Below are 12,091 nucleotides of genomic sequence, written 5' to 3' on the forward strand. Positions count from 1 at the left end.
GAGAGAGACCTGATGTTGCAGCCGAATTTCCTTGATGTGCGGTAGATCGAGCGGAGAGAGAGATACCTGATGTTGCAGCAGAGGGCCGAGGAGATAGAGAGAGAGAGAGAGAGAGAGAGAGAGAGAGAGAGAGAGAGAGAGAGAGAGAGAGAGAGAGAGAGGGAGAGGGAGAGGAGAAGGGAGAGGGAGAGTGAGCGGAGAGGGAAAGGAAGAGGGAAAGGAAGAGGGAGAGGGAGAGGGCCGGAGATGGAGAAGGAGCGGGAGAGAGAGGGAGAGCGTGCGAGAGAGAGAGGGAGCGGCAGACAGAGGGAGGGAGAGCGGCAGAGAGGGAGAGAGAGAGTCGAGATAGGTTTATGTACGGTTTTGTTTTTTTTTTTTTCTCTTTATATGTACGAACCCTGCCGGCAGCCGTTAAAACTGGCCGCCAGGAAAGGGTTGGTCCATCGGTCGGCTACGACCCTTTTTCTTGTAGTGAGATCTTGAAAAGCTCTCGTGTAACTTCGATTATCTTCAAGCAGTGCTCACCGACGCAGAGAAGCGGCAAGTGAATGATGAATCGGTAAAAAGATGGTTAGGAGATCTCAAAGATGTGGCATATGACATTGACGACGTTTTAGAGGAGTGGAAGGTGGTGAACGATGGTTGCGATGACGGCACCAGCTCCGAAGGTAAGAGAGTATCTTTTCCCTTTTTTTCCAGACCCCGCTTTCATGTTGAGACCAGTAATCGGATAAAAGCGATTAGTGCAAGATTAGACGAGATCAAAGAACGCAAGAATAGCTTCTCTTTCAGTGAAGTCAGGGAAGGTGGAGTGGTCAAGTTGGATATGAGGGAAACGAGTTCATTCATAAATGAAACTGAGATTTTTGGTAGGGATCGAGTTAAGGAGTGGATTGTCAACCAGTTGGTAGAAGGCAGCAGTGATAAGAAGCAGGGCATCGGAGTCATATCTATCATTGGTATGGCAGGAGTTGGAAAAACAGCTGTCGCTCAATTAGTCTTCAAGGATGGTAAGGTTAAGAGGCACTTCGATAAAATGATTTGGGTGAGTTTTCCTGGAGATTTCGATGTGATGAGGATCTATTTTGAAATCATTAATACAGGGAGACGGAAGCGGTCACGTTCGCCATCCTTAGAATATTTGACATCAAGTGTCTCTATTATGCTATATGGTTCGTCATCCTTGGAATCTACGACATCAACTGTCTCTGATATGCTATATGGTAAGCGGTTTCTGCTCGTGCTGGATGGCGTACGCAACAGTGATAATGCCCAGTGGAATAGGCTTATGATTCCGTTCCTTACAGCCGAGAAAGAAAGTAGAATTTTAGTTACCACTCGTAACGAGCATGTCACGAAATTCTTCTCCTCGGCCCTGATGTACGAACTGCAACCGTTGTCTGAGAATGATTGTTGGTCGTTGTTCAGCCACAGAGCTTTCTCTGGAGGAAGAAGTGGGGATGAGCTTGTCAAGTTAGAAGCATTGGGTAGAGAAATTGTTAACAAGTGTCAAGGAATTCCTTTCCTGTTGGACGCAATAGGAACTGCCTTGCGCAGAAAAAGAGATGTACAGGACTGGCAGTCTGTCTTAGATGAAGCGACAGGGGATTCATTGGGTACTGAAAATATTGCATCCGTTGTATTAGAGAGCTTCCATGATTTGCCAAAGCATTTGAAGCAATGCTTTGCTTTCTGTTCCATATTTCCAAAGAATCATTTGCTAGAGAAGGACATGCTAATCAAGTTGTGGATGGCCCAAGGTTTCATTCCCCAAACGAGAAGAGAAGACATGGAGAGGCTAAGTGGTTCATATTTCGATGATTTAGTGAGGCGTTCCTTGTTTCAAGTCATAGAGACAGATGAAGAAAGTGATCCAAAGTATTGCATGATACATGACATGATCCATGACCTCTGCAAATCTATTATGACTGAGTGTTTAATCATAAAAGAGGAAACGCTGAAGGGTCAGCTTGCAAAGGCTCGCCATGCCTCATGGATTTGCAATGAGAATGTAGAATCCATTCCTTCATATAGGAAGCCAAAAATTTGCGTACACTCATACCCATTGGATGGCCTAAAATTCCCAGTTTTTATCATTTTAACAGCTTAAAACGTCTGAGAGCATTGGATTTGAGTGGCAGCACAATAGATGAGCTCCCAAATTGTTTGCAGAAATTGAAGCTTTTGCGATACCTCGACTTGTCTGCCACCTATATACGAAAATTGCCGGAATTTTTAAGTGGCCTATGTCTTTTGCAGACCTTAAAGCTTAATCATTGCCGTAAGCTTGCAACACTTCCCAAAGGGATTGTGAAACTGATCAAATTATGACATCTTGAAACCGAAGGAACCTTTTTGGTGTGCTTACCAGAAGGCATGGGGAGGTTAACATCCCTTCCAACGTTAACTAAGTTCGTTACAGGGGGTGAGAGCGGATGTAAAATTGCAGAACTGAAAGACCTTAACCTTGTTCAGGGGAAGCTAGAAATAACATGCTTAGACAGAGTAGCAAGTAGAGAAGAGGCTAACAAGGCAAAATTGGAGAAGAAGCAGAACATCCAGACCTTGAAATTGTCATGCGAGGCAGGGATATGTTTTAAAACGCAGAGAGAAAATGAGGTGGAGCAGGTGGAGGGTGTGTTTGAAGCCCTTCGATCCCATCCAAACCTAAGAGATCTTACCATTTCAGAATACATTGGTCGCCAATTCCGTAGTTGGATGGAAGATTGTTCATTGTATTCCAATCTTACCAAGATGCAATTATCATATTGCAAATGCAGACAGATGCCAGCGCTTGGGAAACTGCCGTCCCTAAATGGCTTAAGATACAGGGCATGTTTGAAGTTACACAGGTGGGCAGCGAGTTTATTGGGAACAGCCATGATGGGGTCACCGGAACATTCCCTAAATTAGAGATTCTTATCTTCCATGGTATGTATATTTGGGAGAAGTTAAAGGCACTGCCAGAACTGCAACACCTCGTTTCTCTTCAGGAACTCGAAATCCGTTATTGTCCAATCTTATACAATCGATGCCAGAAGGAGAAAGCAGAAGATTGGAACAAGATAGCCCACATCCCCAACATCATCATTGATTAGCGTAAAATCCAATGAGATAGGAAATCTTTCGAGGTGCTACATTTCAAGGTATGACTCTCTCTCTCTCTCTCTCTCTCTCTCTCTCTCTCTCTCTCTCTCTCTCTCTCTATTGCTTTTAATCTTATTCTTGGTGTGGCAGGCGGATGAATCTCAAGACATTCTTTCCTTTTCTTCCATACGTATGTTGTAGATCAACCAATCAAGGGTAACTCCAAGGTTCCTTCACTGTTCGAGTTGTCCATTCCATTTCTTGGTAGAACCAACTTCATTGTAGCCACCAGGAATTCTAATGCCATTTGATTCCCGCCGAAAGCTAGGAAGAAGAGTTCGACTCCGCGTATCAGCCAAAGAATCTAGTCTCCCATCAGGTATTTCTTTGCTCTCTCTCTCTCTCTCTCTCTCTCTCTCTCTCTCTCTCTCTCTCTCTCTCTCTCTTTTTTAATTATTTTATTTTGTTCTCCTTAGACACCGAGTATTCCTCCTAAGATTGTCTAAGTCTCTCTCTCTGTTTTATTTTGTTTTGTTCTCATTAGACACCAAGTATTCCTTCTAAGATTGTCTAAGTATCTACGCTCAGCTTTCCTTGTATCTATGCGTAATACATTTTAATTAGATTTCATCTCTGATTACAAACATGCTCGCATTTTGATTTTAGTAATGCTAAGGTGAGTTGAACAAATTGTGTAGGTCTCTTGTCAGCGAAAGGTAACCAGGCTGGCCTGCTTTCAATTTTCTAAATGGTGAATGTTGATCGTCAACCATTTTTTATTTTATTTTTACTGATTTTTTGACGGCCATGATCAGAGGTGGATAAGATCACCCTATCAATGTTTATTAAAACCCACCTGCCATCAATGGCGAGGACAAATAGATGAACGAACCCAAACTAACAGGTCAGCCAGCCACGTGTACTGTGAACTGTGAGGAGTTTTGTGGCCATGTCAGGGCCAGGATCTCCACCACGTGTCGCTTGCCAAATTGGCGTCCCTGGCTTAAGATACCTGAAATGCATGAAATGAGAAAGGAGGGCAGTGAGTTTTGTGTGAACCGCCTGGGGTCGCAGGAGCATTCCCCAAATTAGAGATTCTTCTCTTTGAATATTTTTACATTTGATGGGAGTGGGAACTGAATGCGGAAGTGGTATCAATACCATCTCTCTTCCAATAATGTAGTCCTGCAACAAATTGAAGGCACTCTAAAACCCCACTTCACTTCAAGAATTCAAAATTAGAGATTGTCAAATCTTCATTATTGCCATTAGGAGTTCTAATCCCATTAGATTCTTGCTCCACGTCGAATAGAGGGAAGAGCATGAAACAATAATAGAAAGATTAAAACTATGGATACATGGGTAGAGTTCTTGAGTCCAAAAGAAAATAAGAGAAAACATTTAAATATTTTATTAGATAATGTATGTTTGATTACTCTATTAAACTATTAATAAAGAAAAGAAAACTTTTATTCAAAATTACCTAAAATAGTAAAATTCCAACTCTATTTCAAAGTTATCCAAAATAGTAAAACTCTTCTAAAGCTTAATTTGTCAAAAATTGTAAGTCCTAAATTAACTTTATCAGATGATTTCTAGCATTATTGGGAGCAATTTCTAAATAAAATAAAATAATAATAATAATAAAATCATAAAACTCTAAAACTAAGGAGATACAATAGAAACACAAATTATTAAAAATAGTAATTTTTTGTCAAATTGTAATTTTGTATCAAGAGGATGCATTTTCTTGCAAGACAGACAAACACAGGCTGCCACACGAGTCGGTTAATCCCGAATGGCCTGCTACATAAAGATTGATAGATTGTGTGTTCCGTAACGATACCCAGATCAAAAGTTACAACCAATTTACAGTTGGAACTTTTAATGGCAATTTCTCCACACCCGAAGTGAATTTCTTTGATCTAGACACAAATGGGGCCCAATTATGTCATACTCTATGTAGGTTTGGGCCTGAATCTAACGAACTACTCCACTTTCATTTGGGCTTTTTTGGTCCAACCATACTATCTGCAGCCCATCCTACATCATAGAAGAGGTTGACACCACCTATCTTCCCAAGTGTCTACACTCCCTTCTTGTATTCTTTGTTTGGCATTTCTTTCTTTCTTTCTTTTTCCTACTTAAAAGGCATGCATCCCTTCTAGTATGCTCATCTTTTTATTTTTTAGACTAATACTATATAGATTTGTATAAATTGTTAGGGAAAAGTAACCAGGCTTGCACATGGGCTTTCAAGGACTCTCCTACTTTAAGTTGGGCTTGGGCTGGGTTCTCATGCTTGAGGATCCAGCGAGACCTAAAATTCAAGCTTGCTTATTTATCATGGTACAGCTCGTTAGGTTTTTTGCAAAGCATCCCATATATCTACAGTATCACAACCCTAATATGGCCACCTTGTGAATGACTTGGATCTTGCACAAAATGAGTGAGCAGGGCTTGAGCCTGCTTCATTTTGGGCCATCACGGGCCCATAAGGTTTAGTTTCGGGGCTGGTCTTGGACAGACCTGGCCCATTGACCACCCTACCATTCCTGCTTCTTTGCAAAGAATACACCCCTTCACAAATCTAACAATACGGTCCATCCTTTAATAACCTGGTTGTTATGATGTTTCCATGTTTCAAAAGATCACACCTGCCGGACGATCCTAATCACAAGTTCTTTCACTAAAGCTGTAAATGTTGAGTGCCAGCCATTTTTTTTTTTTACTTATGTTTTCAAGGGAATGAATCGGATCACCCCATCAATGCATATATTTGAACCACATGCCATCCATGGAGAGAACTACTAGATGGACGGACTCAAACAAAAGTCACCCTATCATGGGTACTGTGAAGAGTTTGTTTGACCCTATCATGGGTACTGTGAAGAGTTTCTTTGGCCCACATCCGGACTAGGATCAGCAGCATACACAGGTGGGGGCCAGTATCCCATGGTGGGAACTACCTGGGACTGGCTTTGATCTGATGATTTGGCCTGGTAGCAGGATTACCACCCACTGGGCACATGTTCCATCATCGGCTGATCCATTTAGGCCAAGCCCACTAATCCAAAACCCTGACTCAACAGAGTTGTGCTAGCCATTGACAGCAGCATGCATTGGACCATTGATCATATATTGATGTAGAGTGGGTCGCGGACAGTTTCATGGCCAAGATGGATCAGAAAAGGCCCGGTCGACCGCAGAAGTAATCCGGATCGTAGGACCTTAGATCGGGCGTATCTCGCAATCCGGAATGAGTTACCTGATGTAAAATATATGATTTTGGGGTAGAACGAGCTACTTTAGCCAACCAATCTGCTATGCCGAGTTGCGCAGCCCGGAATTGCGAAAAACCCTGGATCAACAGTCATGTCCCTGCTTTAATTTCATTTTTTACTATAAATAGTAAGTTTTAGTTTGATTATAACTCTTCACACATTGGGCTTTAGGAGTTGCGTCCAACGTGAAAAGAGCTTAGAATAATTAGGGGAACGGTTTGATGAAGCCAAATAGGACACTTACTATTTTTGGCTGAAAACCTTGCACACTAGTAGACATCAAGACTGTCTATAAATAGTAAGTTTACTATTTATAGTAAGTCGCAGATTCTAAGAGTTTTAGTTATAGTTTGATTCTGATTTCTTTCTCATTACTTGGTACCCCTATTTAAAGAGTTGTGAACTTGTTTTTAGTCATCAATTAATCAATTTCAAATTTCTTAGAATTTATTTCTATTTTCTACTTTCTTTCCTTATGGATTCGAAAAGTCTCTGTGAGGAGTCCAGAGAAGCTCTGTGGATTCGGAGTAGTTATTCTCATCACGTTTATTCCTGCGTCATATATTATCCAAAATGTTGTATATTCCTCCGAACCACAAGCTATGTTTTTTCTCGGGACCACTCATTTGTAGGCTGCAGATCAAAGGGATGGTAACCTTTTGATCCCAGAATATTTTCATGAAATCACCCATCCATGGTGGGGACTATGCCCCCCTCAACCTGACGAGATTCCCACCATGGCTAGTAGAAAAACTCTTATCTGGTCATGATTCTGTCACAACCCGAGTAAAACCCGACTCGATAAAACTCAGCAAAACTGCACAAACTCAATTCAACTTGTCACAGCTAGACACTATTGATACATTATGTATACTTTAGAATATTTAATGATATTGAAAAAACTCAAAAAATATTGGCATGTGTTTTTGGGAAACTGGCCTGTGTTTTTTACACAACAACGTGGAAGTCGAGTCAAGTTTAGGTGTTTCTAAACTATTGAGGGCCATAAGATGAATCATCAGATCACCAACAATTCTGGCCCATCTGGACTATTGGACGTAAATGGGCTGGGATGGTGTGATGGACTTTTACGCCAAGCCAACCATGCATTGAGTTGGATTTCAAGTTTTGGCTTGTGGTCCTGAAAATAATGGAATTGTTGCATTGTTTCCTTATTTCAAAGATCACGCCTGTTAGACAATCGTAGCCACAAGTTCCTTCACTAAAGTGGTGAATGTTAAATGCCAGCCATTTTATTTTATTTTTTTTGTTTTCTACTGATGTTTTTGAATAGAATCACCTAATCAACGTATATTTGAACCACCTGCGATTTATGGCGAGAACTACTTGATAGATGGGCTCAAACAAAAGGTCACCTGTCTATTCTGTTTGGCCCACATCCGGTTGAGTATCAGCACCAAGTCCACCCGCAACATACACGTGTGGGGGCCAGAATCCCATGGTAGGACCATCTAGGACAGGTTTCGATCTGAACATTTGGCATGTGTATTAGCATGAGTGCACCAGTAAGATTACCACCCGCCAGGGACATGTTACACCATCAGCTGATACAGACAGGCCTAGCCGTTGACAACAGCATACAATGGACCATGGTCCAGACCGTTGATCATATATTAGCCATCATGAATGGGAACCCATTTTCTTTTGGTTGAAAGTTCTCGTCATCTAAAATGTGGGATATTCCTCCCAACCAGTAGCAACGTTTTTCGTCGGATTATTTGCATGTGGACCGATGATCAAAGGGATAGTAACCTTTTGATTCAGGGATATTTTCGTGAAATCAACCATCCACAGTGGCGATTTAAGACGTGGGACAAGCGTGTTCTTAGCACAAATGAACAAGAAGTCCAAAGGAAAATCAACAAAATTGCAGCATAGTTTGATTGATTAAAGTTGATCAAGCAGACTGATCAAGTCGATCAATCGGTCGATGGAAATTCAAAATTTGGTGAAAGTTTGTTGGACAATTTTTGCTCAATTCAATCGATTGACCCATAGATACAAATACAATTTTATGGATTTGTCTCTGGACATTTTTACACCATTCCGATGGGTCGATTATTTGACGGAATACAGAAAATTGTGTTTTCAAGTGTTTGTTTAGGTTTTTTTTCTAATTGTGTCTTAGGGTTAATTTAAGAATATTTAAGCATGCAAACTCATTTATTTATTTTTTTATATAGCTTTTTAATAAAATTTCTTAAAATTTTCCTATTTCTCTTGTGGAATCGAGAACTTCGCTCGTGGATTCAAGAGAATCTTTAGATTCAAGTTGTTTATTGTTTGAGGAAGACAATGATCGTCCTCATCACACCCATCCCCACGTCAGTTTAGTATCAAAGATAGGCTTTTCCTCGGATTGATGGCTTCTAATGACGGATCAGGTAACAATCCCATGGACAGTGCTCCAAGGAATTATCATGTAACAGTAGCAACTTTCGAGGTGGTGCGGTAGGAGAATCGGCTAGGCATGCAAGAGTTGTAGGTTGCTCTCGACCACTTGACGAAGGCCTTAGGGAAACTCCATGTTAGTGGTGATGATCTGCCTCTGGTAAGTCCTGGAATTCGCAATCATGCTGAGGATGATCTCCTTGGTGGTTTATCACAGAATCGCACCTAAGAATGTGGGATCCAGCGATGAGGAGATCGATGAAATGATCCTCAAACACTCCGGATGACGCGGCGATTGGTTAGATCGAACGGATCAAGAAATCACAATGAAAGTCAATGTTCCTAACTTCAACAACCAATTTCACATTGAGGACTTCATCGATTGGTTACTTGAAGTCGAGCACCTCTTCAAATACATGGAGATCCCTGAAGAGAAGAAAGTTAAGCGTGTGCCTTATAAGTTGAAGGACGGAGCTTTAGCTTGGTGGGAACAACTTTAGCTCGCGCTGACGAGATAGATGAAGGCACCAATCTGCATGTGGCAGCAAATAAAGAACTTATGCGTGCACGATTCCTCCCTAACGACTACGATTAAGTATTGTTCTGACAATACTAAAATTGTCGGCAGGGTAGTCGATCAGTGATGGATTATGTAAAGGAATTCTACCGTTTGGCAGCATGAAAATAATTTACTAGATACTTAATCGCAACAAGTTGTCCGATTCAACAATGGTTTGCGTGTTGTGATATAGGATCGGGTTCAGATGCAACCCGTTTGGATGATAAATGAAGCAATCAAGCTGACAACCTAAGTGGAAGCGCAACTTGAGCGATCCAACACACGAGCCTATCCCACGAATAGGGTAGCCACTACGGGTCCTTCGTAGGGAGCACAATAGGCCAAGGGGAAGAACCTATAGGGGGTGTCATCAACCTCCTACACCCATAAACTGAAAGTTGGGGAGTGGATAAGTGAGACCTGCTTCCAACCGGGTCAATTATCAAATGTGTGTCCTCAATGGCAAGTGGCTAACCTAGCTATTAATGATGGAAACGTTGAAAATATAGAGGAAGACCCAGAAATTAATGAAGCAGATCGGGTTTCATAAGATCATGGTGAATCTCTAATAATGAGGTGACTATTATATACACTAAAGAAGGATGTACATCTACAGTAACATAACATCTTTGAAAAAGGCATACGGTGAATAAAAAAAATTATGTGATGTGATCATAGACAGTGGTAACAACGAGAATACCATCTCCAAAGTCATAGTAGAGAAATTGCAGCTAAAAACAAAAAGACATCCTTCCCATACACAATCAGTTGGATTAAGAAGATCATCAAGACGAAGGTAACTGGACAATTCACTATGTTTTTCTCAATTGGTAAACATTATAAGGACAAAAAAGTATGTGATGTAGTTGATATTTAGGCTTTTCATATATTACTTGGTTGACCATGGCAATCAAATCATAATGCCTCTCGTAGAGGATGAGATAATGTATACGCCTTCATCAAGGATGACCAAAAAACCATACTTGCCCCTATGTACCTAGATGAACAATCCAAAACTTCTAAAGTGGATGGGGGTTCTCTCCTAACCATACGAAACTTTGTGAAGGAATCCAAGGAAACGGGACAAGTTTATGCATTGGTTGTGAAAGGTGAGGAAGTAGCCCACAATTATTCTCGAAAAACTAAAATCATTATAATGAGAATTTAAGGAAATCTAGCTTGATAACTTTCCCGATGGGTTGCCTCCCATGTAGAATATAAAACACCATATCGACCTTGTCTTAGGGACTAGCTTACCTAATCACTCTCATTATCAGATGAGTCTGAAAAAGTGCGATATAATTCAAGGACAAGTAGAGGAATTGATCCATAAGGGTCTGGTGCGAGAGGGTATGAGCCCATTTGTCGTACTAACTCTATTGACACCAAAGAAATATAGGAGTTGACACATGTGAATCAACAGCCGAACAATAAACAAAATAACCATAAATTACATATTTCTTATACCAGGACTGGACGATATGTTGGGAATGTTAGAGGGGGTGAAACTATTTTCTAAACTGAATTTGAGGAGCAACTACCATCAGATCCGTATTCAGCTGGGTGATGAGTGGAAGACAACATTTAAGACCAAGGAAGGTCTGTATGAATGGTTGGTCATGCCCATCGGACTTTCAAATATGCTTATTATGTTCATAAGGTTGATGAATCAGGTTCTAAAACTATTAATTGGGTAATTTGTGGTGGTTTATTTTGATAATATCTTGATATATAGTCAGAGTGATGCAGACCATGTGAGGCATCTTAGACAGGTGTTTTAAGTTCTCGCCGAGAGCAAGTTGTACCTTAATCTAAAGAAGCGCAGCTTTTTGATAAAGAGACTTGTTTTTTGGTTTTGTAAACGGGCATCCGTATGGACGAAGAGAAGGTGAAAACCATCAAAGATAGTCAGTTCTAACAAACATTTATGAAGTGCAAAGTTTTCACAGGTTGGCGACGTTTTATCGTCGATTCGTGGGGAACTTCAGTACCATCGTGGCACCAATCACCAACTGCATGAAGAATGGATATTTTTAGTGGACTGACAGGCCGGCAGAAGTTTTACTAAAATTAAGCAAAAGTTGTCCACTACTCTAGTTCTCATACTTTCCAACTTTAATAAATTATTTGAAGTTGAATACAATGCTTTATATGTTGGCATTGACAGTGTGTTGTCTCAAGAGGGCAGGCTGGTAGCCTTCTATAATGAAAACTTAGTAATATTCAGAAGAAATGGTCAATGTATGAGCTAAAATTATACGTAGTGGTTCAGGCTTTACGGCATTGGAGGCATTATTTGATTTAGTAGGAATTTGTACTATGTACGGACCATCAAACCCTCAAGTTTATTAACAGTCAAGCTAACGTTAATCATGTGCATGCTAGGTAGATTTCTTTCTTGAAGGAATTCACATTTGTGCCGAAGCATAAGGTTGGGTAGCAGAATAAGGTGGTTGATGCGCTTAGCCGGCGTACAGCTTTGTTAGTTACCATGAACAACAAGGTTGTCAGATTCGAATACCGTAAGGATTTATATGTCGATGGCGACGACTTCAAGGATGTGTGGATTTGATGCCATAAGGGTCAGTCCAATGACCTCCATATTCAAGACGGTTCATTTTCAATGAAAATCGGTCGTGTATTCCATGGAGTTCATTGAGATAATGTGTCCTCCAAGAGCTGTCTGGAAGTGGGATCGATGATCACCTAAGTAGAGAAAAGATAATAGCTCTCTTGGAGGAGCGTTACT

The 12,091-nt window shown here is 40.9% G+C and overlaps 1 protein-coding gene across 1 annotated transcript; it reads left to right on the plus strand.

Moving 5' to 3' along the window:
* The first annotated feature begins 246 nt into the window (after positions 1-246).
* LOC131250577 (disease resistance protein RGA2-like) lies at positions 247-2,331 on the plus strand. Its single transcript, XM_058250865.1, has 3 exons — positions 247-277; positions 519-1,878; positions 2,106-2,331. The coding sequence occupies exons 1-3, from the start codon at positions 247-249 to the stop codon at positions 2,329-2,331; spliced, it is 1,617 nt and encodes a 538-aa protein (XP_058106848.1).
* The last annotated feature ends 9,760 nt before the right edge of the window (positions 2,332-12,091 follow it).

Source organism: Magnolia sinica, chromosome 7 (assembly GCF_029962835.1).
Source record: "Magnolia sinica isolate HGM2019 chromosome 7, MsV1, whole genome shotgun sequence".
Taxonomy (NCBI): Eukaryota; Viridiplantae; Streptophyta; class Magnoliopsida; order Magnoliales; family Magnoliaceae; genus Magnolia; species Magnolia sinica.

Bases quoted from the DNA above. Each gene is read 5' to 3' on its own strand.
- LOC131250577 (XM_058250865.1), top strand. From the start codon at position 247: ATGGAGAAGGAGCGGGAGAGAGAGGGAGAGC. The intron at 278-518 runs GTGCGAGAGAGA...ATCTTCAAGCAG, and splicing joins GCGGGAGAGAGAGGGAGAGC to TGCTCACCGACGCAGAGAAG. The intron at 1,879-2,105 runs GTATTGCATGAT...TCATTTTAACAG, and splicing joins GATGAAGAAAGTGATCCAAA to CTTAAAACGTCTGAGAGCAT.